Source organism: Tinamus guttatus, unplaced genomic scaffold (genome assembly GCF_059628265.1).
Source record: "Tinamus guttatus ecotype Peru unplaced genomic scaffold, ASM5962826v1 Tinamus_guttatus_pri_ptg000172l, whole genome shotgun sequence".
Classification (NCBI taxonomy): domain Eukaryota; kingdom Metazoa; phylum Chordata; class Aves; order Tinamiformes; family Tinamidae; genus Tinamus; species Tinamus guttatus.
In genome coordinates, this window is record NW_028288706.1 from 4,351,025 (window position 1) to 4,377,857 (window position 26,833).

At 42.9% G+C, this 26,833-nt stretch overlaps 1 protein-coding gene across 7 annotated transcripts in view; it reads left to right on the plus strand.

Annotated features, from left to right (window-relative positions):
• The first annotated feature begins 1,534 nt into the window (after positions 1-1,534).
• Positions 1,535-26,833, plus strand: part of ADCY9 (adenylate cyclase 9) — a 78,341-nt gene continuing 53,042 nt past the window's right edge. For 3 of the 7 annotated variants that reach the window (XR_015913281.1, XM_088523092.1, XM_088523093.1), the window contains exon 1: positions 1,535-3,275. Coding sequence is in view for 6 of the 7 variants with exons in the window: in XM_088523092.1 (XP_088379218.1) it covers positions 1,583-3,275 (1,693 nt within the window). In the remaining variant the exon portion in view is untranslated. The remainder of the gene's footprint in view (positions 3,276-26,833) is intronic. The other 4 variants (XM_088523090.1, XM_088523091.1, XM_010216767.2 and 1 more) reach the window with 3 other exon arrangements.

The window sequence follows — 26,833 nt, forward strand, 5'->3', positions numbered from 1 at the left end:
TTTGGTTTCAATGTCTGTGTGGTAATATTTTTTTATTCAAATTAAAAAAAAAAAGCTGGCATTTTGCTCTACTATGTTCTCTTAAGAATTCAAGGGACCGGGTGCCGGTTTAAGGGTCTCCTAATGGATTGGATGTGATGGGGACAGACAGCTGGGAAAGGATCGCTTGGGAAAAAGGATCGCTTGGGGAGGTGGGATGCGGGTAGGGAGAGGCACCCGAGGGGCCGGGGCGGGAGCGGGAAGGGGAAGGAGAGGGAAGGAGGCGCAGGGAAGCGTCACGCAGGGGGATTGATAGGAGCCGCCTGGGAGGAAGAGATAGCGGAATTCAGGGAAGGGCACGTGAGGGGGCGCCGCTATCGGCCGCCGAGGCCCGGGGCGGCGGCGGAAGCGTCGAGCGGGTCGCGGGGCCGCACGGTGTTTGCGCGCGGCGGAGCGGCGCCGCCGGCCGCGCCGGGGCTTTCCCCGCTCCGGGGCGGACAGGGCATTGGGAGCCGCCGTGGCGCAGCCGCGCCGCGACCCACGCGCCTAGGGCTGGCGGCAGCGCCCGGCCGGGCCAACGGCTCCAACGGCCCCAACGGCCGCCACCCCCGCGCCGCGCCCGCGGGAACGGCGCCCGCCGGGGGCCGCGGGCTGCCCGCGCCGGGGGGGCGGGCTCGCTCCCCGCCCCTCGGCCCCGCGCGGCCGCCGCGCTGCATTGGGCGCCGCGCGCGGCGGGGGCGGAGGCGCGTTCCCGCGCGGCGCGCTCCCGCGCCAGCCCGCGCCTTCCAGTGACAGCCGGCGGCGGAAGATGGTGGCGGCGGCGGCGGCCCGCGCTCCGGCCCCGGCCCCGGCCCGCCGCGCCTGAGCGAGCGCCCCCGCCCGCCTTCCCTCCGTCCCTCCCGCCGCGGCGCGCAGGCGGGCGGCAGCGGGGCCGCCCCCGCCCGGGCACGGAGCTCCCCGCGGCGCCGCCCCGCCGGCAGCGCTGAGCGAGCAGCGGCGGGCGCGGAGCGGGCACCTGGCCGCAGCGCAGCGCAGCGGGGGCGGCCGCCGCTGAGGGGGCGCTCGCCGGCTCCGCGGCCCGCCCGCCGCCGCCGCCGCCGCCGCCTCCCCCGGCCGCTGCCCGCGGCGCCGGCCGGGGCGCCAGGAAAGCGCGGCGCGGCTGCGGGGCCCAAGGCCCCGTCGTCGGGGAGCGGCTCGGGGCCGCGCAGGCCGCCGGGGGGCGAGCGCCGCTGCCGCGGGCCGGGGCCCGGGAGGGCAGCGCTGCCCGGCGGGCGCCCGCGGGGCGCGGCGCTTCCTCCGCGCACGGAGCCGCAGCCGCCATGGGGCAGCGCAGCCCCCCCGGCGGGGGCCGCGCGTCCCCCCCGCGGCGCTGAGCGGAGCGGGGCGGCCGGCCCCGCGCGCCCCCCCGGCCCGCGGGACTATGCGGGGCTGCCCGCGCCCCGGCGCCGCCTCTGCCCTGCCCGCCTCGGAAGGTGCGCGGCGGAGCGCGCCAGGCCCGCCCCGCCGGGCCCCCGCCGCTGCCCGCTGAGCCTCGGCCGCGACCCTCGCGGCCCGAGGGCGCCGGAGCCGAGTCCGCCGAAGCTCCCGAGGAGGGACTGACAACATGGCTTCCCCACCGCACCAGCAGCTGCTGCATCACCACAGCACCGAGGTGAGCTGCGACTCGAGCGGAGACAGCAACAGCGTGACGGTGAGGATCAACGCCAAGCAGCAGCAGGGCTGCTCCTCGGCCAAGCACTGCAAGTACAGCATCTCGTCCAGCTGCAGCTCGGGGGAGTCGGGGGGCACCCGCCGGGCTGCCGGAGGCGGCGGCGGCGGCCTGCGCCGGCAGAAGAAGCTGCCGCAGCTCTTCGAGAGGGCCTCCTCCAAATGGTGGAACCCCAAGTTCGACTCCAACAACCTGGAAGAGGCTTGTATGGAGCGGTGCTTCCCGCAGACCCAGCGCAGGTTTCGCTATGCCCTCTTCTACATCGGCGTGGCCTGTCTGCTCTGGGGTATCTACTTTGGCATCCACATGAAAGAGAAACTGATCATTTTCATGGTGCCAGCTCTGTGCTTCCTCTTGGTATGTGTAGTGTTTTTTATGTTCACTTTCACCAAGACTTACGCCCGCCATTACGTGTGGACTTCGCTGATGCTCACCCTCCTGGTGTTTGCTTTGACGCTCGCGCCGCAGTTCCAGGTTCTGACACCTATCTCAGGAAGTGGTGACATGTCCAACCAGACTGCCCCGGCAAATCCCTCGGACACTTGCCTTTCTCAAGTAGGCAGTTTTTCTATGTGTATTGAAGTGCTCTTGTTGCTTTACACAGTGATGCACTTACCCTTGTATTTAAGCTTGTTTCTGGGACTGTCTTACTCGGTCCTCTTTGAGACCTTCGGGTATCACTTCCGCGATGAGAACTGTTTTACGCCTCTTGGCGCCGGTGCAGTTTACTGGGAATTGTTGAGCAAAGCCTTCCTCCACATCTGCATCCACGCGATCGGTATTCATCTATTTATCATGTCCGAAGTCAGATCAAGAAGCACATTCCTGAAAGTGGGGCAATCAATCATGCATGGTAAAGACTTGGAAGTGGAAAAAGCCCTGAAAGAGAGGATGATTCATTCTGTTATGCCAAGAATAATAGCTGATGACTTAATGAAACAAGGGGATGATGAAAGTGAAAACTCTGTCAAACGTCATTCCACCTCAAGCCCCAAAAGCAGGAAGAAGAAGCCCTCCATTCAGAAAACCCCCATAATATTCCGTCCTTTTAAAATGCAGCAGATAGAACAAGTGAGCATTTTGTTTGCAGATATCGTTGGCTTCACTAAAATGAGTGCAAACAAGTCTGCCCATGCTCTGGTGGGACTTCTGAACGATCTGTTTGGCCGTTTCGACCGCCTCTGTGAAGACACTAAGTGCGAGAAGATAAGCACTTTGGGAGACTGTTACTACTGCGTAGCTGGTTGCCCAGAGCCTCGGGCGGATCACGCTTATTGCTGCATTGAGATGGGCTTGGGTATGATAAAAGCTATTGAGCAGTTTTGCCAAGAGAAGAAAGAAATGGTGAACATGAGAGTCGGTGTTCATACCGGCACAGTCCTGTGTGGCATTTTGGGAATGAGGAGATTCAAGTTTGATGTGTGGTCCAATGATGTCAATTTGGCCAATCTAATGGAGCAGCTGGGGGTGGCTGGAAAAGTCCATATTTCAGAAGCTACAGCAAAATATTTGGATGACCGTTACGAAATGGAGGATGGAAAGGTGATTGAACGAGTTGGTCAGAGCGTGGTTGCTGATCAGTTAAAAGGTATGTGTTCTTATTTTGTATTATTTTCTTTTTTTGTTTAACGTATTTTTCCTGGTGCCTGTCCTCTGCCTGTTGACTCCTGCAAACTGAATGTGTCTCACGTTTATCACTGTCTGCTAGTGATCAGAAACATCACGGGGATGATAGGCAGAAAGCTGCCATGGAGAGATAAGTGTGAAAGATCATCCGGGCTATTCAGGATCTACACTGACTTCCAAACCCCTTAAAATCCTTCGGGAGAGTATTGCATAGTAGGGAAGAGAAGGTTAATGTGTTTGCTGCCTCCAAAAGAATTTTGTTTTGCTGTAGTGTGTCATCTTTTACTTCAGTAAGTAAACTTGTTAATTGGCTTTATGTGTCATACATTAGAGCATATGTGTTTTGCAAAATTATGTATATCTGTGAAAAGTTTTTGGCACTGAAGGAGTTGGTACTGAGAAGGCTTGGGGGAAAATGACAGCTGGATTCACAGAAAGAAATGAGCACTGTATATTTGGCAGTTTGATAGCAAGTTGTTGTAGTTAAAAGTTAGTCTGGAAAAAGTTACTCAGGTGGTTTCCTAGGCAAGCAGATGTTCTTATTTCTGCATTTTTTTAACAGTTTGGGGATAAGACTGCAAATTTGCAATTTGGAAAAGAAAATAAAGGATCATTTGATTCCCTTTATGACTTGGATAGAGATCCAGTTTTCATTCTTCTGTGAAGTATTCGTTTTGAAATGAAACTCTTGATTGCTTTGCAGTAGAGATCGCAATACTTCAGCAGTACATTCAGGAGGATTGTATGTGTTGAGAGTTTAATTGTCTGTCTCTGTAGACCTATAAAACTGTGAATGCAGACATCAGAAAAACTGTCTGTTTCTTCAGGGCTGTGTGTTTGTCTCACAGAGGTTTATTTGTTCTGCAGTGGCTGTTGTCCAAAGTAGGGAACAGACAAAAGAAAATCAGAGCAGAATGTGTTACAGCCCCGTTTTATGTTACGTGAATTTGCCTATTCCTTTGCTCTACATATGTACATATTTTTGTATAGAAAATGTGGAAAACGGTGTGGAAGAAATCGTAAAGGAGCCCTAGGAGAGTGCTGTGATGGGGGAAGAGAGATTTGTTGCAGTAAACGTAAGAAATGAGGACAGTGGTTGTAGAAAGGTCAGTGAGTTAAGGACAGGAGGGGAGAGTGTTGCAAAACAGTGGAAGTGGTAATAGCAGTCTGCTTGCCTGTGGCAGGAGCTTTTTTTGATGTCAAAAATGCCTATTTTTGGTGAGCTGACTGTCCATATGCACAAGACAATAGGGATGAAATAAGAGGCTTATGGGGAGGAAAATACTGATAATTACACAGATAGCTGGAAGCCACAGAACTGGAACAGATGTGTCCCTGGACTTCAGCTTTCTGTTCAATTTGGTTTGTATTTTTAAAAGGTAATTTATTGGGAAGTTGCTGATTCTGATATCTATTAGATGAAGTATACTTTCAAGAAAAAAAAAATCAGATGTAAAGTCTCCCCGTTATTTTGAATGAATTCTCATCTTTTTGGTAAAAATAAATGGAACCTGTTGTGGAGGGAGAGCCCTGGGATGCTGAAGCTCTCACTGTTCTTTTTCCATCTGCCTGTATTGCTAGACGCAGTATGAAGGCCATGTTGTAGCAACAAATTAAGTATTTTCGTCAGGTTTATAACTCTCCTCAATATTATTAATCTTAAAGTGACATTAACCTACTTGTGGAGACTGGTGGTACTGCTCTTAATATTTATTTATCTGTTTATTTAGATTTTTCCAGGAGACCATGGGAACAATGTACAGAAAAACTCTTCCCTGCACAGGAGTGTTTCTAGTGTTTCTTTGTGTTTTTTTTTTTTTTTTCCTTGGAATTCTGTTCTGTCTTATGTTTACTGTGAGAAGGCCTCGGTTGCTGCCTCTTCCAGAGGTTCATGACACTTAGGTTCAGATTTTGGAGTGTCTTTCACAGCTCTTGCTGTAGCCAGGGTGTTACAGGTGAATGAACTATAATGCAATTTAGATAAGACCAGAGCGCGCTTCGTTTGCGCATTGGCATTGTAATGATTACTGCTCGCCTTAAGATCTAGCTATGAAAGTAGTTGAAAAAATGGTAAGAGTTTCTTTAACAAGGAATATTGCTTGATTTCAGTTTTTTTCCATCTGTATTTTGTGGTGGAATGGTAATTAGCTGACATTCTCTTATCAGTGTGGTATATAACTGTACAAAGTGAAAATCTCTGTGCCCTGTACAACCAACCCAGCAGAACTACGCTGCACCTCCCATGCAGGGGCATGAAATATATAGCCCCTCTCCCTTATATAGGCTCTGCCTAACTCCCTCCCATAGGCTCTGCCTGGCTCACCCGTGATGCGCGCTATGGGCGACACAGTTACCCATTTCTTCCCATTCCCCCTATACTTTCCATACACGGGCTGATACGTTTATGGCATCAGGAACAAAATAGTGCCAAGGCAGCAATGCAGCCAGTAGAGCAGCAGTACTGCAGGAGCGAGAGGCTGGGCTTTAAAACATGCTGCAAGGTGGGTTTTGTTAGGGAGCAGCTCCGAGATTTCTGCGGTGAACTGGGGATTTCACCTCGTCCCTGTCCTCTGCGCGGCGCCCGCTGGGTTTTGTGAACAGAGGTGGGGTTAGGAGCCCTCCTCGCCAAGCCACGCGTGCCTCCCCGGGAGTTAGCTGGTAGTAGCAATAGAGAAGTTTATTGTGGTTATTTAATTATGTGGTGCTAGTACTCTATTCAAGTATTGAGGCGCAGTTGAGATAACAGGCATGAGCTTTATTTCCTCACCAATACTTTACTTCTGAGCTTCCTTTCAACCTTTGGTATCTTAATGATATCCTATTTTTTACGTTGTGTGTCTAACATACTATCTCTTAATTGTCTGAGCTGCCACAGTAGTCATAATTATCTTTCTAAGGCTAAGTCAACATTAGCAAGTGGTGTGGCCTTGTATCTGGAAGGCACAAGGCACAGCTGTGAAACTTCTTCTTTCCCTGAGCCCTTCTGTAGCTCACTGAACTTTTTAGAATGGAAAAATCCTTTCTTCCTTCTCTGATTGCCAAATGATACGATGCTCCTCTTGGCCCCTTATGGCAAGACCGAGGGCCTGGGTGTTTTCCCACAGGTGGTTCTGGTTAAAATAAATGGTATTTAAAACAAAGCGACAGGCAAAGAGAGCCATTGATGACATTACAATATTTGTGCCCATTTCAGGCCAGTGCTTGCTTAGGATCACGTTATGCCTTTCGTTTTCCAAGCAACTCTGATCCACTTGCTGCTGAGAGGAGCCCAGGGGAGCGATATTCTCATAATTTTTGAGGCCAACACAGAAAGTGTAGATGTTGATTCAAGTTTTCCATAATAAGTTTTGCACAGAATTTTAGACAAATCACTTTTTCTCTCTTGATGAGTTTCCTAGGAAATAAGTGTATTAAAGACCATGAGATGCTGACAGCGCGTAATCCCTGAGGTTATGGCAGAGAGATGTCTCTGTCCTGGACCCTGCAGAGCCTTCAGGCACTCCAGTTCTCTCCTTTTCAGGGTATAAAGAAGTTCTGCTTGAGGAAATGTTTTTGTTTTGCTCTGCTCTTCTTGGTTGTTTGCATTTCTCCTTTTTGTTACTTATGATGTCAGAATATTGCTATTTACCCATCAGCCAGAAATCTACCAGAAATATCAGGGTCACTGACATCTTTTTTTGAATGTTCAAAATATATAAATTTGTTGGGGCAAGAATGCATTCACTTTGTTTATGGAGCCCAGCACGCGGAACTGTGATTTCATTTGGGGCATCTGTATATGTAGTGTTAACTCTGATAATAGTATTTATTAATTGAGTACTTTTTAAAAAAAAAAAAAAAAAAAGACATCTCAAGCACTCTGTGGCAAGATATTTTTGGTCAGTTTGTCCCATAAAGGTGGTTCTTTTAGAAGTCTTTGAAGATGGAGAAACATTTTGTATGTGATTATCCTTTGCTTCATCATGGAGAAATTATCATAAGTGGATTTTGTGTCACTCTGTCACCTGTCTAGCAGAACTGAATAATTCAAGGTTTTGCGATTAAGGTCGACGGTTCACATGTGGCAAGCGGTGGCAGTTAGTGATAAAGCATAGCAAAGATCACTGGCTTAATTAATTGCCTTTCACTCCATGCTTCTTTGAAGGATTTTTCATAAGCCTGGTTTATCTGCTTTAAAGCAATTTTTAATAAAGTAAATTACTTCAACAAATCAATTGATAGTGACACCTCTTCTTCCTATTCAGTACCACTATTATTTCTCCCTGAACAGCTCTTTGCGTGGTGGCAGCCTCTGGCTGACGGGGTGATCTTCCCTTGGCAAACCATGGACTACAGCTCTGCCTGGTGTCTCTGTGGTCCCCTCCATTCTCGAGTTTAAGTTACAGGGAACCTACAGCTTGTGATTCCGAAAGAACAGTCTCCTACAGAGTTATGAAAAGAGAAGGCTTTGAATTTTCCTTCCCTTCCTTCCCTGGGGACCGTGTTTACATCCTGACGGCGGGGAGGGTTTCCTCGTCTGCCCATCTTTCTGTCTGTCGCCGTGTCTGCACGTACAGGACCTGTAGTCTCGTATGCTGCTTTGAGCTCATAGATAGATGAAAATCAGGGGAAAAAAGATATATATATATATATATATATATTTCCTCCGTGTCTGCTGGGCCTGGTGTAAATGTAGGGGGTTTGCACTTCTGCCCCCAGGCCGGCCCTGCGCGTTGGGCCCTAGCGAGTGCCGGGCTAGCGGCCTGGAGCGCGGGCTCGGGGCTGGGCCGGGGATCAGCCGCTGCCCCGGGTTGGTCCTTCCATCCTTCCTGTGCAGCATCTGCTTTCATCGGAGCCCGTAAATGCACCTCTGCCCGCAGAGCCCTTTTATATGGATTAACCTCATCTGTGACAGGGTAATTTCAGATTTCGTGTTTTTTGATCCCAGTCCAAAGGTCAAGGGGTGACTGGTATGTCAAACAACTGGCAATTATTTTTTTTAAAGTAGTAACAGGGCAAACATTTGTTTATGTTTTCATTCTGTTCTCCCCCCCCCCGCCCCCCCCCCCCCAAAAAAAAATTTCTAAGTGATAAGGGATTTCACTTAGAGGAAGAAACTTTTAGTGAATAATCCTGTTTACACATTTTACTGAATATAGAGATTGACTTCTGTGCTGTATTTAAAATAGAAAATGTTAAGTGTTATCTTAGTAATGAGAAAGCATTTAAGTAAAAATAGATAAAGAATTAGAGGTAATTTGCATAAAGGCATATTTCTGGGAAGAAGTTATTCTACATAGATTTAACAGTTTGACTTCATCTGTAGTTTCAGTGTAACAGTGAAGAGAAAGGGAGGTGAGTAGTGGCTGTGGTTGCTCAGCTTGTTTCTTGTCCGAGTCCTCACTTGGTGTAGCTGTATTTATTTCACAGTTGGAAATGAAAAAAAGAACTTTATATGAAAACCTAGTGATTTCTGTACACTCTAAATATTTCACATGATATAATGACATCAGGCTTTCTGAACGTAAACCTACATATTTGCGCATTTGCGTATGAGTGCTGATTGCTGCCAAGTAGGTTTTGTGGCCTCTGAAGAAAGGTAAATTTCTCAGAATTTTGAGAAAGATTCACTGAGTTCCTCTTGTTTTTATGCAAGATCAAGTGGAATAAATATCTCTATTTAAAAACCTTCACACTTAAGCTGCTTTTGTAACTTACAGGAAACTTGGAAGTTCGCTTCTGAGTTTGTGAGTTTTGTTCAGGTACTTCAGGTATAGTTTGATTACAAATAATGAAATGTACTTTTAAGCATAGTTGGTATCCGTGTAAGGTTCTCTGCTTTGTAGGTTTTGCAGACAGAGACCGACTCTAACCGTTTATTTTGTTTAACAAAGTGGATTCCCATTTCAATTTATTTTGGGTTATGACATTAACAAATAAGAACAAAGTCAACATACCTACTTGCAGCATGATTGCAGTATGTTGCAGCCCTGCCTGTTTCATCCGTATATAAGCAGTAGAGAGCAGAGTAACGGTTTCAAGACGTTTACATCCTACAAATGTTAGTGTGACCACAGGAAGAGCAGGACTCTCTTCAGAACATGGGAAAGATCAGCTTTAAAATCAGAGCTCCTGTAATGCTGGAATGATGCCATGGCTTCTACTGCATTCTCTAGTCATCATCCGCAGAGTCTATTTATTTTAAACTTCTGTCTTGGGCTACTGAGAATGTAGGTATTGCAATCTAAACAGGTATCCTTGCAAACAACAAGCAGGAGCTCCATTTCTTCTTTCTCTTTACTTCAGTACAGTAAATCTTCAGAGATATGTGAGGAATTACTGAAATACAAGAGTACTTTGTATGCTTTAAATAAAGCTTTCATATTATGGCTTCTAAGGGAGAAAAGATTGATGGAAAAGACAAAACATAGTCTAAGACATATTATTTATGTTCATCTTTTGTCATGACAGTGCATCGCTTGAATGCATTGTTTAAAATTTTCTGCAGATATTTCATAATAATATGTACTTAACTTTTCCTTTTAGTGTGCAAAAAGTATAAGCACTTCTGCTTACCATGTTAAAATGCAGTGCCATTTCACTGCATGCAAAGTTCCTGGAGGTTATCCTGAAATACTAATAGGATTAGTAAATGAAAATTATTTTCCCTGCACAGTTTGTGTTCAAGCCTGTCTCTGTTGATCCTGAATCACAAGCTCCCTCCATCCATCCCTGCTCTGTAAGGAGAGACCGCTATTCATATTACCGGTACAGCTGACACTTGAAAATTCTGTGCTATTTTTAGACTATTTTCAATCTCATTTCTGTCCTTTTGAAAGGGGGAGCAAAAAAAAATCCTATCCCCTAAATTTTTAACCTTCAGTAGGAGTTGTTATTGTAAAAATGCCATCCAGGCAATATGATCGCATTATCACGTTTTACCAGGACCTCTCATGAAGTTTGTATCATTGAGGTGACTGTTTCATCAGGTTTGTAGGAAATTGATGGAATTTGATTTAACGTGAAACCATGTGGTTTATGAAAGTGCAGCTGTGTGCTTCCAAGTAATACTTGGTGAGAATATAAAGTGAGAATCACAAAAGAACTGCAGACTGGAGATTGTATCATAGTATTAATAACTTTTTCACCTAAGTATCATGTTGGGGTCCTGGTACTATCTTAGGCAATAAGAAAGATTTGGCTGAAGTTGAACTTCTCTTGCTAGGCATTTATCAGCTTTGGACTGTACTGGAAGTCTGTGCTGCTTTTCCAGGCCAAATTGTTTTTATCAGATAAATATTCTCTTTCAGCTTACTCAAAAATGTTGTAACCTAGAGCATTAGACTTAGTTTATGACTTTAGACATAGATATTCTTCATAGCTCTGAAATTATTTTGTGAAGGAGAAAAATGTTCTAGACTGTCTTCAGTTTTTAAAGTGCCCCTTACAACGGCTTGAAAACTTCTTGGGTTTGGATTTCCTACAGTAACTGTAGAGTGGAAATTGCACACCTTATAATCGATAATGGTTATATATTTTAAATCTTTATTTCACTGAGATCATTTACTGTTCCTTTTATTGCATTTCTGATGCTATTGTCTTCAACTTGACTTGATAAATTTAGAAGCGAAATAGCATTGCTCATGATAAAATCCCCAAAACTGAGACAGAGGAAAGAAATTAGCAGAAAAATAAAGTTCCCCAGCTTTGCATAGGGCCTTTCTTGGTATTTGCTTCTTACTGTGTGTGGCAAAATGTAGACAAAAGAAAATGTCTTTTGCTATTCTGGTAAAATCTTGATTGTCTGCTAATGCAAGAGTGTGTGTTTTTTTGTTTGTTTTTCCTTCAGCTGGCTGAAATTCACTCAAATTAGCTTGTGTAGACATTCCCAAGGGCTGGAAGGCCAGGGACTTCTTCTGGTACTATTTTCCCTTAAACTATAGGTCCTCCTGCTGCCTTGGGAGGAGAAGGGGACTCTCATAGGGAGTGAAGAGCATCCACAACCATCTGTGAATGAAATAAAAGACTGAAGATTCAATATCTTGCCAATCTTGTTACTTTATTACTTAGGTAATTCCTTGCCTTTTTTTTTTTTTTTTTTTTGGTCTCAGCAGAAAGGGGGAGAAAGAGACTGGAAAACAAAATTAATTGATAATCAACACCAACAATATTAAGAAACATTCTCAGGTGTTTTAGCAGTCAAAATGGTAATAGTTGGGGTGGTTATGCTTAAGCAGAAAGAAAAGAGTTCTAATATATTCGTATATTAATTACTAATTTTTTAAATATTGTTACTGATTTATTTATTGCTACAAACTTAATGCTATGTTAATAAATCATTTAGTGCTATAAAGTTAACCTTTCAAAACTGGATTTTTCTGAAGACACTAACAAAGCCTAGATACCCATAGCCCCTGAAATTGCTGTAGACTGTAGTGGAAATGCTAGCCTTAAGAGTACTAATAATTCATTCTACAGAGATAGTTTGGCTTTTGTGATTTATTGTCTCAATATCATTAAGTCTAATTCTGTTGTCTGCTCTCACTGCCCGTGGTTCCATCAGTGCAAATCAGTGGTTCATTTTGTAATCCTGCCTACTGACATGATTATAGAAAGTGTGCACGTTGTTTTATTAGCTTTCATCAAGGAATAAAATGAGCTGCTTCTAATCTTCGGTTAGGTCCTCAAGTAAATAAAAGGACATATTATTGCATGTATGTTAGCTTTCCAGTCATCTTGGCAGTGTTGGTTTTGGTTTCTCTTGTAACTTGGCACTTGATCACTTTGTTTATCTTAGAGTTTTATGTCGCTGTATATCATTGTAGATATAAAAAATAATTATATTAATGCCAATAATTATGTAATTAAGTGTTTCCTAGAGGAGTCTGTGTCTTACTTGTGAGAAGAAAAGCAGAAACAATGTTTTGTTTTGCTTCTGGCATATATTTCCCCCTTTTATGTTGTGTGTATTGGTTTTTGGTTTTTTAATGGGGACATAGGAATGTCTGTATAAATGTCATTCTAGCCATTGTAGAAAAGAATTATTTGAGGAGGATTTTTTTTTTGCTGCTTTCCTTAGAAAACTCTGGATTAGCCTAATCTCCTCTAAATCTTAATTTTATGGCTGAATCTCTTCAAACGAGTCGTTTGACGAGTAGGAGAGATCCCGTGTGGTCAGAGCATCTCGGCTCTGATCTGATACGCTGCCATGTATTGTACCAGCTAGTGCTAATATCTGCTTTTTAAAATTCAGAATCAGATACATGAATCATGGTTAATCAGCCTGGGGCCTATGTTATGTTCTCGTATGACTAATGACCTATTCTTCATCAAATGGGTGGCATTTAATAGAAAATGGGTGGCATTTAAGAAAATGGTTTTGCTTAACCATCCACATTTAATAGGGAGCATGAGGACGTGTGTGTGGCTCACGCAAGGTGGAGCAGCCCTTATGGTGGATTTAACAGGTGTATTTGACCTTGGTCGTTGTTGGGTCCATCTGATCCAGTCGGATTTGTTCAAGAGTCAGTCTCATGCCCATCTCACAGCCCGTGATAGTTTTGTATCCATAATCGGGTCTTGCAGTGAAGCAGATCGTACAGGAGGTGTTTTTGATTGGCAGGGTGTTTTCTAAATGTTATAAAAATGCATGCATGATGTGACTATATTTAAAATGCACTATGTCTGTCAAACATTTAGTTCTTTCAGGATTTCAGGGGAAATGTTCTTGTATTTGATCATGTCAGCTGGAGAGAAGATTGGAAGTCATCTTAAAACTTCAAAGTAAGATTTTTTGAGTATTTGCTAGGTTCCCACATTTCACAGGGCGTCTTTAAAGTAGTGTATTTTATAAACTCTTAGGCCATGTGTGTATTTTGGGACCTAATTTAAATGATTATTTGACTTGCATGCCACCCGTTACCAGTTGTAGGCAACTGTTCAGGAAAGAGGATTGCAAGTTTGTGAGTTATTCTGCTGCTGCTGGAGTAAGGGCTTTGCTGCATTGCCCTGTGCTGGAAGTGCAGTATTCGTCTAACCCGTTCAGGCTTTTGTTAATTCTTGCGCTGCTTAGTTAGCCCAGGAGTAGGATTGTGCCCCACCGATGTTTTGTGCAGCTTTTCAAACAGTAAATCTTCTCAATTCCAATGGCACTCTTTGTTTTTTTTTTAATTTCATTTCAAAGAAGAGCCTGTTGTTTCTAATAAGAGAATTATTGATTTGTGGGTTTATGTGATTGTGGGTGCGTGCATGTATGTGAACGTGCTTATCTTCCAGACGCTATGGTAACACAGCAGCCTGGGGGAGAAAATGCATAAAACTCAATTTAGCTGTGTTTTATATACATTCAGTATATCTACAATTTTATTAAATAAGACAATTCTAAAAGCCACAAATAACTTTGACAAATATAAGTAAATCAATGCTGTACTGAAAGTCATTGCTGTTGTATTTAGGCGATTCAGTATAAAAAGAGCATGAAGTACAAGAGTAAAAGCCATAAGCGTAGGCTTGGAGACTGAAAGGATGAATGGGAGTATTTGTATGAATTTTAATTGCCCCCTTATTTTAGAAAGTCCCATGTCAAATTTTAACACTGCTGTCTCTTCAGAGGGCATTTTATTTTGCAGTGACTAATAGAAGGTGATCTTAGGGAAAATTCGCCAGTCAACTGTGGCCGATATTAAAGCTTATTAAAGGGGTTAATCCTGTGTCATTATTTATATAATGAGGCCCTTCTCCTGTGAGAAGCCGTGTTGATTTGATGAGGAAGCCGTGGCTGCTGCGCGGGCGCGCGGGGCACAGCCCGGCGCGGTGCCGCTCCCGCGCAGAGCGGGCAGCCAGGACCCGCGGGTGCTGCGGGAAGAGCAGCGGTGGCCCCGTCCCTGCTGTTGAGCTGGTAACAGCTCTCTTAAAAGCTTGTAGGGAATAGGAGGAGGTGTCTTCTGGGGAGGACGGTTGGCTTCTTTTCGTGATGTGCCTTTGCCTTGTCTTGTAAATAGAAGAAAAGTTCCTTCAAAATCACTTCCAAGAAAACCTCAAAGAAGTCTCTGGATGTATAAACGCTCCAATTCTTTTATTTATTTATTTATTTTTTTAATACTAATATGTAGTTGAGCCATAATAAGCCTGAGGATAAAATACTGCTCTCATATATCTTATATATCTCATATATTTTGCCCTTTGATTTCTGAGAGGCGAAAATTCTTCTCCCGGCACAGCACACGAAGTGTAAAGATCAGTAGGTATTGGAGTAACTAGTATGGCTTAGAATAACTAGTAGGGACTCAGTTTTTGTTCCCTGTGCATGGATGCTGTGGTCTGTGGTAAGGCTGAGGCAAGTGCTTGGTTTGAAAAGTCTGTCTAGCGTCCCTATCTTTAGCTTCCCCATGAACAAGCTCCTCATCTATACTTATGCAGCTCGTTCCTGAAAAACAGTTGTCTAGACTTTCGACTGTCTGAATGTATTGTTCAGTATCCCCATTCAGTAATCTGCTGGAGGAGGTAACTCTTACTCAAACATCAGCTCTATCTGCAGTCAGGTGCCTTAGTGTTTACTGGTAATGTAACTGCTTGCTCTAATAAAACTGCTAGAATAGTTTTCTTTAGTTTCCCGTTCTGTGAAGTTTGACTGTTAATACCTTCTTTTTATGTGAGACTTATAGGACTTGTCTCTAAGACATGATGGCAAAGGGTTGGCTTGTTGCAACTGAAAGGAAAATTATACCTTCTACTACCTGACACCTAACAAACATATCGAAATTCCTATCGGTCATATGTTATGTTCCCTTTTAACACGTGTTTGTGATACTTGGAGGAACACAAAAAGTTATGTGCTAGGGTAGTGAGCTCATTTTTTATAAGCACTAAAGTTTTGTGCCAGTGATCTTCCCGACTCTCCGGGTTTGAGGTTTGTTTGAAAATCCGGACTGAGGATTGCTACTGAGGATGAGTTAAATAGACTAAATATTGTGCATTTAAAATTAGTATCATTGTTCGATGGGACGTGGTGAGTGTGTTAGATAATTCTGTCCTGGGCACTGTTTGCTCATAAATAATCCTTTTGTTCTGAGATTGGAACATTTTCTCCTATCTTGTCATGTTGCCGCATTTGCCTTTTGTTGCTTTTTTTTCCCCTCATGTCAAGGTAAGAGGGAATATAGGGAAGAATTGTACTTTCCCTTATTAGTATGATAACAAAAATTATTTACAAATACTTTAAAGTTTGTGTGACTTTTATCTTCTTTCTTTTTATTATATCATTTTTATTTACTAAAATAAATCCGGTTTACCTCTTCTAGCTGCTACTCTTTGAAATGTAAATTTGCGTTCAGGTGCTGGTATGTGGAGAGATCAGAGAGACCAGAGATTTCGCACCTCTTGCTTCAGTAAAATCTTTTCACCAGTATAAGTAGATGCAATATTTGCAAAGGACAGTGTTAACTTTCTCTCCTACGCAGGTTCTCATCATTCAAGCTGGTTTTTGTGTCATTTTCCTGTGCTTTGTTGGCAGTCGCTTAACGGCCTTTTCCAAGTTGCTTGTCCACATTTAGTTTCCGAGTTCCCACACTCGTGTTAAGACTCTGATGTTCTGCCTCTAAGCTTAGAAGGGAGAAAATGTTCATGAGAGCTGTTTATATATTTTTCAGAGGATTTTAAATTTAACTGGCCTTTTCTGGGAGGAAAGGAGCTTCAAGATCTGTGTCCTCAGAGAAAAGGGAGCCCTGTACTGAGGCACCTATGTCTGTTGTCTGCCGGTTGGTGAACACTACCTGGTCTGGTGCAGTTTTTCTGAACCAGAACGTAGCTTTTCAGACAGCGGGAATGGAAAACAGATGCTTTTTGCTTGTTTAAACAGGCTGTCCCTAAAATAAACCCCAAGACCCTTTAAAGGGTGCTGGGGAAGGCCCCACTTGTTTTGTGTGTAGAAAAATGAAATGAGCAATTCAGTGAATGTATCTGACTAACATTTGGCTGATTTAATTACAGATGCTACTTAGTGCGACTGTTTATGTGAATTCTACTTGAGATGTAAACACGTCTCCGTGCATGGAAGAATTGGAGTTTTTGATTTATCAGTGACCATTTTCTGCATAAAAAGAAAAAAAAATGTTTTCAGTGCAGTTACATCATCCAAGACAACAGGGAAAAGTGCAGATATTTATGGCTATCCAAGTGCATAGAAATATCTGTAAATTAATGTCTAATCTGAATATTTATAACACAAGGTGCAGGCTGCTGGGTTCCTTCATATTTATCTTTCAAATTTAGTACTATGAGATTTGGAATGTTAATTACATAGTTTTAAAATATATTGCACTTCTTTATTGTTGTTAAATCCACTTAATAACTAAGAATTTGGTGGAAAAAATATATTTTAATGGAGTCAGAAGTGAAAGGAAGACCCATTGCTGTTTTTTAGCCCAGAGGGAGATGTTAGTTCCCATGGTCAGTGCAGTCCACCCTCGCCATGGGCGCGATGATGCCTCTGTATTTGCCAAGTTCAGGCACTGGGGTCTCTCCACAGGGATTATTTTCCCTCATGGCTGCTGCTTTACATTCCTGGCCGAACATTTTGTGGGCCACAAACGAATGGCATTTTCTCTGTGAAGCACCAGATAGTAGCTGTGATGACTTGGGCACTTCTAAAGAGAGATCAAATTTGCTGGTAAAATACCCTCCCTCCCCACAAAAAGCTGACAGCTGTTTTAAGAAGCTATTTTCAGGCTGGAACGTGAAACTTGGAAGAAGACCAGACTCTTCTATAAACAAACTTTGCAGTTTTTCCCTCTATTCAGAATGACTCTGTACTTTTATTTATAATCTAGTATGGTTCATCATGCAGGAATACTGTAGTTTATTTCCCTTTTTTATTTACTTTAATGATCTTTAATGTTTGTTTGCTAATAATTCAAAAGCATAAACAACTGGAGGCCACCGTGGGCCTTGTTGTGCGTGTTATAATCATGTGTTCAATGTAATTTGCTCAAATAAAATACACCATGAATTAGGAAAACCGGGCTTCACAGGTACTATTTTTATGGTTTCTAGCTGTAGAGCTGAAGAGCAAAAAGTTACTTTTTGAGTAAGATCTCCTCTACTTTGCTGCAAGTCCCAAAGCTTCATAGCCCTGTTGTAGCTTTTTGCAACACAAACTTATTCTTGTGGCTTTTGCAGGTACATTTTCAAAGTGTTTATTTTCTTTGTTCTCTTGTAGCAGAAGATATAAGCCCTGCAGGTATTGGAGCAGTAAAATATTCTAATGGGAAGGAAGCTGCTCAGGGAAAATAGTTATTCCTAAATTTTCTTTTGTGTTCTTAATTACCCAGTAGATTGTATCTACTCGGAAGTGAATTAGAGAAGAGTGTGGTGACGGTATTCAGAAAAGCTGGGTGAGTGTAAGGAGGTGAAAATCAGAGGGACGTCGCATGACAGTGGGAGGGAAGAGATGATAAGAAATCGCAGTCTTTAAGATACGTCCCTGCTAAGTGTTCTTTGGTGTCTTCTTTAGTCCTTAAGGGTCAGCTTAGGGCAGTGTCGGCTGGCTTGTCCTTCTGGTTTGGCATAGGGAGGCGTCTAGAAAAGTGCAAAGGAATTGCAGCTGTTCCTCTTTTGAGGGAAAAGGTGGACGAGGAGGAGATTCTTCTCTTCAGACGTGCTGTTGTAAGGAGGAAATTGTGGGCAATAGATGCTGGAGATGGAATCAGAAGTTGCTGCAGAATTGCTAGGCGTCTGGAGAGGTCACCACTAACGACTTTGCAGTGTGGAGGATGCTAAAACGCTGTCATAAATTAATCGAACAGCTTGCCTTGGGCAAGTTTCCACTACTGAGGGTTTTTAAGAAGAAGTTAGAGAAATATCCGCTGGGAATGGTTTGGATGTCTTGCCTCGGGGCAGCCTTCGTGACCTCTCAGCGCTCTTCCCAGCTCTGTCATTTCTTCCTCCTGTGAAGGTAACTTGGCCTGTCCCAGGAAGGACAAGGAGGATGCGGATCGTGGTGCCCTGCTGCTGAGCAGCCCAACTGCACCCCTGCCAGCAGAGACGTAGCAGCTCAACCAGGTGGCGTTATGAGAATTTTCAGCCTCTTCTAAAAAGTGTGGCATCGACCTGTTGCTGGTTTATTTGGGGGTGGAGTGATTGCTGCCTTTCTATAAGCCCTGAAAAAGTCTGCCTTGTCCAGGATACAGAACAAAAATGCTGCACCTAAAGTAGATGGAGTGGTCATTGCTGTCACCAGAAGCAGCCTAGCAGACAAGTACAAATGTAACATTGAATATTCTAGTTTTGTTTTGGAGGCAGTTCAGTGTCTGACAGTCTAGAGCCTGAGAGAGGAACCTGGGTGCAAGTTTTGCCTGTGCATGTTGCAAGATTATGATCCAGAGGCACCCAGGGGGTGCGTTACCTTCATGTGCACACACAGGTATGTGTGGCAGTGCATTGATTTGTTAGCCCTGCAGGAACATCGTAAGCGAATGCTTTGAGCTTTGTTTTTGCCGTGGGAGCCTTTGGATGCTGCAGCCGTGTGCAGTGCCTGGCTGGCCGTTGGGATATCCACGTGCATTCCGGCGTTGTCTCCGGTGCAGCCAGCTCTGCCAGCCCAGCTCGGCCGTGCATGTGCTCGAGTTAAAACTGGTTATTATGTCTCCTGCTTCTGACTTATCTATGTTTGCTTTGGCCAGCCTGCTCGGAGTCCGCCGTTAGCCAGAGCTAGGTCTAAAACACCTCTGGTCCTGGGTCGAAAGGTGGTGGGTTTTTGAGTCGGGGGGAATGAGGAGGGAGTTGGGTGGTGGAGGTTTTTTGGCGCATAGTGAGAAAGACCAAATCAAAACATGTTAGAGAGTCGAGGTTGCTTGTGCAGTGAAGATGGGTCCTGAAACAGAAATGGTTTGTTGATATTGCAGCCCGTGGCAGAGCTCACTTGGGAAAAATGATCACTTTATATCATTTATATCCTTCTCCTTTAAGTGCCTGCTTTTGTTTACGCTTACATGATATGTTTTTGTGATTATGAACTTAAATTAGAATTTATTCTGCTCTAAACTGCAAGATTTGCTATAATGCTTCCAGGTTCATTTAATGGGACACTTAATTTCAGACACACTTCAACAACAACAAAAGCAGAGGTAATTTGGGTGAAACAGAGAGCTATAAATAGTACAAAATCCATTTCCTCTTTTGGCTTTGTGTAAACAAAAGCATATGCGTATCGTGAAACATTCTCAAATATTTTCTCTTTTCATTTCCGTTTTTTCCTTATCTACTAGTACAATTGCATAGGCTTTTGATAAGCTGTATCAGAATACTTGTATCAAAGATTAGAAAATAGACTTGATTTTTGATTGAGACAAAGTTGGGAAGTGAGGGAAGCAATACGCTGTGCAGAGAAATGTTCTTCCAGGTAGGTGAGCCCAGTGATTCCAATGACAATATTTCAGACTTTGAGGGAAAGCTTCAAATAACTAATGTAGTATCAAATTAGCTGTTCTTTCCTTCCTGTGTGTAGTTACCTACACATAGACTAAACAAAAACAGCTTAGAAAAAACATGCTACTAAAATGGAAATAACATTAGGGAGAATTACTTCAATGTCTGCTTTCTCTCTAAGGTCTAAGGCTTGAGGTTGTCTTTTTTTTTTTCTTTTTTCTCACAATCCCATTTACTGACATTATCAGGAAAATTGTTGCCTCAAAATACTATATTTTTAAGGCTATCAGGAGGTTCCAGGGGTTTATATTGTTTTATGTTTCATCACTCTATACCAGGACTCTTTACTATATATTTTGTTTCTTTTTTATTTTTTTAATCTGTTTTTATTTTCTTCTTAAATTATACAGGGACGTGTTTAATACTGAACGGCTGCCAGTGTATATTCGTATCCAGTTTTTCAATCTTTTTTTTTTTCTCTCTTTGAGTTTGGAACTTGTGCCTGTATTTGCTGTAGTTCATGTCTAAAGTAGCAGTGCCAAATACAATTATTTAAGTTTCCTGTTGTAACATTTTGTACCGCACTGAACATTCACGAGACCAGCAGTTCTCCAGGCTCTACCTCACGTAAAGTTCGCAGATCAGAATGCGAGCTGTGTTCCTAAGTCACTTGTACCTATATTTCTACAGATTGTGGAAACCAAGCTCTCGGGGAAGAAAAAACGAAGCATAACTATATTTTGCTCCCCTCACCAAGCCTGTTTTACTAGAGAGCAAGTGGTGAATTGTCCCTTGAAGTCCCCACTTACTTAGCAGACGCCTGGACTGACAGATGTAGAAGATGCCCTTGGTGGTGCTGCTGCGACCCCGGGTGCTGCTGCTCTCGTCGTGGCGGGCGAGGAGGCCGCGCAAGCCGGGCACTCCCGCCTACTCTTCTCGCTATGATACAGCTCATTCCCAGGAAATACCAAAGGGAAAGAGCAGCCTGTTTCTCCAGCCTCCCAGTAACGCAGGGTTGATGTGATTGGGATAGTCCTCAGATTCAGTCCAATAAACTAAATCATGTCTTTAGGCAGGAAGGCAGCAGGCCCCTTAATTTCTCCATCCACTTGCCAAAACCAGTTGAGTTTTAATTTTCAGGACTCCTCGAGCTGGCCGTTGTTTGCTGGAGGCCAGCAGGGCCACTCGTGCTGTTCCTCGGCTTGTGCTGGCCATGGCCACGCTGCCTCTTCAGGATCTTCCATTACACGAGGTTAGGTTTTCCCTTTTAGCTTTCTGCCGTTTCTCCCATGTCCGCAAGCTCGTGTCTGTGACTCGCCAGCAAAGCCTCATCCCTAAAACGGGCCTGCGGGTTTGGCATGAAGGCTCCTCAGTCTGTATCATCACCCTCTTCTCCTGTGTTGCAGCTGCTTGTTCCCTGGCACTTTCTTCTCTTCCTTTCCCCCCTCCTATGCCAGTTCTCCCCTTTCCTCTCATTAGCGTAACTTTTAATCAAATTACATGAAGGAAGCAGAGGGGGAAATGCATGCATTTTAAGAGCCTGTTATTGCTCCTGTGCATTGCTCCTGCTGGGGTGCAGCTTTAGGTCTGCCTTGGTTTAATATGTGGACCAATAGCTTTATACTGTGCTGACTCTAAATACTGACGATTTGAGGCAATACTGCAAGGGTTTTCTTTAGGAGAGCTCAGGAGGCTTCGCGGGTGCAGCAGGTTCCCTGGGATGTGATGCAGACACCAGCCCTGTAGCTGCATGGTGTCGGCTTTCCCCCCTGCTCCATATAGATCACCATTTTTGAATGCTGTTGGCTTTCCAATTGCCATTTGAAAACTTGTTTTACCTTCTTTAATAACGTTTGGAGTTTTTCCCTCACTGGCTCCAGCAGCTTAAATTTTCCCCATGTTTCTTTCCTTGCTTCCAGCCTTTCCATCCAGCTTTCCACTCCTTTTGGAGTCCTTACATTGAAGCCATGTGAAAAGGCTGATTCAGTATTCGATACAACTGAAGAAGTTAAAAGCTAAAGCAGTGGGAATAAATGAAGTAATGGGAGCAAGTAGCTCAGGCAGGAGAGCTGGAAACTTTGCAGCGTTTCTGCTGATGGGCAGTGCTGCTCTTCTGTCGGCAGCGGAACACGCTGCAGGAGTTTCCCTCTTCCTCCAGCCTTATTTTTCTTCCTTAGAGTTGCCCACTAGCATACCCAGCAGGATGGGATTCCTGGAGAAATAACCAGAAAATTGGTTTGGAAAGGTCATAGTCTTCCTTTTATCTTTATATGGGACGTGATCTGGGAAGTGACACCAGGTGACTCTGGATGAACTGGAAGTGCATCTAAAGAGCCTTTGCTCTTCAGAATCCATTGTAGCCGTTTTTAATAGTGTGAAATCTAGAGAGACAAGTGCCGGAATGAGCGGCAGGTAACTGAGTCAGTTCCTTTTAAGCAAAGGAGCCCATCTCTGATGGTCTAAAAAGCACCCATTTTTTTTTTCCCCAAGCTGGTTAGTTCTAGTTGTGATTTATGGGCTTCACAATAGCAAAACAAAAAGAAAATAGTATGATCTCTTATTTGAAACCACTCTTTGGCACTTGAAAATAATAGAGGTTAGTTCTTTTCTTCCTCTAGTTCCCCTGTGTAAAGAAAGTAGCTGGGTAGCTATGTGAAGAACAGTGGTCACAGGGGACAAGGGGGCCTTGATGGGCAGCAGAGGTGGCCCCCCCGGCCCGCGTTGCCCAGCCGTGGACTCCAGGGTCCATAAAAGGAAGCAAAACTTCTTGTCAAAAGGCAGCCAAGCCCGTCTGCTTTCTGGGAAAACTGTCCCATAACTTTGCTGGAACAACCCTGCGATGCTGTACAGATTAGAAGTATAAACATTTGCTTAAATAAACTAGAATTGTTAGCTCTCTAGATCCCATAGGAGATTAATATATTGCTGCCAACTCATGAATGGTCACTATGTAGTGATTTTAAAACTAGCTATAGTTTAAAGTTGACAAGAGGCTTTTTTAAAGCCTCTTTATTTTACCATGAGGAATACAGAATATACCTAACAAACTCATAATATTCCAAAATATTCCTCTTAACAGCAAAAAAGGTTTTTTCCCCTCATCATTCAATTAGATTTGTTATGTATTAACATTTTTTTCTTATTGATGAGATAGTTTCAAATCTTTATAGGCTTCTCTCTAAATGAAAAAAAAAAAAAAGCAATTTGTTGGCATATAGTGTAATCTGAGTGGAAGAGTAAATATTTAAGCCTAACATATTGAAGTTTAAATAGCGGTTACTGTGCCTAATGTTTTAATTGCAAAAATATTTCTAGAGTTCTGTTATTCAGCAATGTTGCTTGTCAATTGATAGCGTCTTTTAAAAGCTGTATTTGTGTTTTAGAAAGTATATCTAAAATTGGTTGCAGATAAGTATTTGACCTTCGTTGTGCCTGTGGGCCCTGGCGTGTTTGTCACTCATCTCCACGATAAATTCCCATCTGTGAGCAGCAAACACAGAGCCATGAGCAGGGAAGCTCTGGGCTCTTCATCCACACCAGCTTTAAGGTTTTATGGCGAATCCAAAAGTTAAGGAAACACTCAGTGGGAACTGGCTTCATGAAATGCTACTATTCAAATCAACTTTGAGTTTAAAGACTTGGACTTCTGCCTGGAGATGAGCAATGTTGTGCTCAAATTAGGAAAGCTTTCCAGGTGCACAGAGGGTGTCTCTTTGCGGGAGGGTGTTTGCATTTCATCTTACTGATAGGATTAGATAACGTTTTTCATCTTAGTCTTCTCAACAAGGTGGAGTTTCTCACTCTTTGGAAGTTGATCTTTAGCCCTTGTGTTTTGCACAAATAGGATTTTTATCAGCCCTTGTTTCCTGAAGCACCTTGTCACAGGGCAGGGGGTGCAGGCACAGCGGGAAACTCTCCTCTGAATTTTCTGTTCTGGTGGATTTAAGGAAGATCCTGAGTATTGTTTTTACACAGTTCTTGTGTTTAGCAGTAATTACACAAGCTTTACTGTATCGTATCTGTGTCATCAAGACTGGCCAGCTTCCATCTGGGCATGAAACCAGGGAGATGGAAGCTTTTAGCATACTCTGACATTGCACAACAGCTGTATGCTACTTAAAGCTAAAGTTTAGCTCAGACTGAGCCAACCTGACATTTGAACTTAATGTTTAACATTTCTTACTTTAGAAATGATGTTATAGGGAGATATACCTCTATTGAAAAGAGCTGATAACTGAACATTAGCATAGTCTAGTCTTGCACTGGTAGTTGTAGCTATATCTGCCTTGAAAAGTTGGTATCGTATGTAAAAGCTTTTATGACTAAGAGTTTTGTGGAACAGAAAAGTGTGAGAGATCATCTTTCTAAAATTCAGCTTTTCTAGGACTTCAAATATTGATTACAAATGCAGAAATTCAGTCTTAGATTGCATGGTAGCATGGGAATACACGGGGGCTTTTCAGGGTATTTTTCTTACCTTTTCGACATGCAGGTTGCTCGAAATGGATTAATAAATGCATAAGTACACAATTATAGACTTGAGTTATTATAACCTCCATAGATGTCTTTGTCAGCTCAAACTGTCTGTTGTTTATTCTTTCTTTAATAGTGTCTACTAGTAGTGAGTCGTAATTCACGTTGTGGCTTGGAGGCTCCTTTCCAGGGCCACGAGCTTTCTGATGGGGAAGTGCTGCCCTGGACCTCGTTATTTCCTCTAATAGCAGCTTCCTTCAGGTTCATTTCTTTCTGAAACACCTGCAGTTCTGGGGTGTTCTGTTCTAGTTGGTTTTTGATCACTTTTTACTTAACCGTATAGCAAGGTAGATACAGCAGCCTGGTGCCTTCATGCCTGGAAAACTTTTGCTTTTACCAGTCCATCCTTGCAAAGCCATTAGGATACTCATGGCAAAGACCTTTTAATTCTATCAGGTGGCTCCAGCAAGAAGGGGTGGATGATAAATGGCAGCTTGAAGGGTTTCTCTTGAAACGAAGTCATAGTCATCTGGTTATCATAGCTTTAGAAAAGGCAGCTGAGAACAACATGAATATGGAACCAAATAAGATTTGTGAACCTTATATATATATATAGCCTTTGTGAACCAAATATTGTTCTTTGACCGAATTATATCAGTAATTTTTATATATTCTAAAACAAATGGTTATTAAAAAGATTCTATGACCAAGAAAGGAAAAAAAAATCATTTTTTCTAGTAGTTATTTAAATGTGTATGGTAAAACATGGTTCCATATTTAGAAATAAAAACTCATTCTAAAAAATCCTATATCCTTGATAAGGATGAGGTAGCAGTGCTTTTATTACTACCATAACTAATTTATTTAGCAAATTATTACTTTATTTACTTTTATAGCATACTAATGCCTAATAGTCTTAACAAAGATCAAAAATATTAAGCGCTCTACAAAGATGAAAACAAAGTGTCTGTTGCCAAGAGTGTCTCATTTAAATAAATGATAGATGCAGCAAAGAGCTACAAGCCAGTGCAGAAATAAATCTGTAGGCAAGAAAAGATGTTACTACTGAAATGTTTTCTTAGATAGTTCTTTACAAATCATTATAAAACATGTCATCTTACATATTCAAAAAATATAAAAGCTTTGTTCATAGTTATGAAATATGCTAGGCTAATAGTTTGTATCTGAGACTATTTAACACATACCAAAAATCTGGTCTACCAATTTTCTAATTACAGATTTGTCTTCTCCTGCATTTGATCTCCTGGTTTTCTTGCAGCTGCTCTTTCTCATCATCGTTGATTCCGTGATTTCTTGGTTATTTGCTCTCCCCGAGACCCCTGGACCATCATTTGCAAAGTATGCCAGAGCAAGATTGTTAGAAATGACCTTCAAGGAGTCTAGGGGTAGCGTGTTCACTCTTGCAGGTGCTTGCTTAAGGCTCGTTTTCTTTTCTCTCTGCCAAAAAATAGGTTTTTTTTCTAACAAAAAGTAATTTCTTCTAGATGTTTGAATGCTAGAGTGATACATGTAGTAAGAATGTAACTTGCTCATGATTATCTTTACTTTGAGGATATAATTTTCTTTCTTCTGACTTTTTTTTTTTTTTGAACAACAATCCTGAAAGAGCATTTTATGCATGAAAAGTCCAAATGGTGGTTTTGCTTTATGAAGGTTGCCAATGAAACACCAGCGCACACTCAGACTGTGTTTTCTTTGGCAACTTTTCCTCTGCTCAGAAATTAAAGAAATAATAAAACTAATTATTGGTTAAGGTCTTGTATAGTTTTCATGGTGATTTTATCATAATTATATATATATTCTTTTTAAATACTAGTGGAGTGTATTTTTAAAGCAACAGCTAAAAAGGTTGAATAATGCATAAGCCGAGCAATAGGTATATTACTGTTCTGGCAAGAATGTCTAATAAATATTCACCTAATTCCAGGCCTCATTAGGAGCCTGCAAGCTTCATGATGTAGGAAGCATTGATTTGACTTTTATAAATAATGTATATTTTTGTCTGTAGTAGTGATGGCAACAAGCTTTGTGTTTATTTTTAAATGCCAGCCTTTTTTGCAGGTTGTATGCAGTGAATTCTTATCGCGCGAATGGTATCTTGAGCAAATACTTTATTTCCTGAGAAGTGCTGCTGCTAATTTATGGTGCAATTACATTCAGGTTGACTCTCAGTTTTCCGTGTGGGTCCCCACTCCACAAAGCATCTGTTGGTAGGACTGCGAGAATCACACTGGGCATATGTTTTCATGATAGATGAAATAGCTCGCATGCTTCCAAAATAAATATTTTCTGCCGTCTATATTTATAATAATGGCAAACAATTGCCCGTGTTTGCGCTCAGGTCTTGCATGTTTAATGTAAGCCGTGGCTTTTGGAACGGGGACCCTTGTGATCCAGAAATACTGAGTCCTTTCTAATGACATTTTTCGTTGTTGTTTTAGAAGTCCAAAAAAGGGAAAGATCAAAGTGCAGCCTGTTCTTTCCTGCCCTTCTAGATATACAAAACAGCTGCGAAGCACAATCAGCTATTGTAGTGATATGTGCCCAGCTGCTATAAATAGCCCTAAGGCTGCAAACTTGAACTGTCCTGCTAAAGAGGCCAGGGCATTTCTGCTTCTAATTACT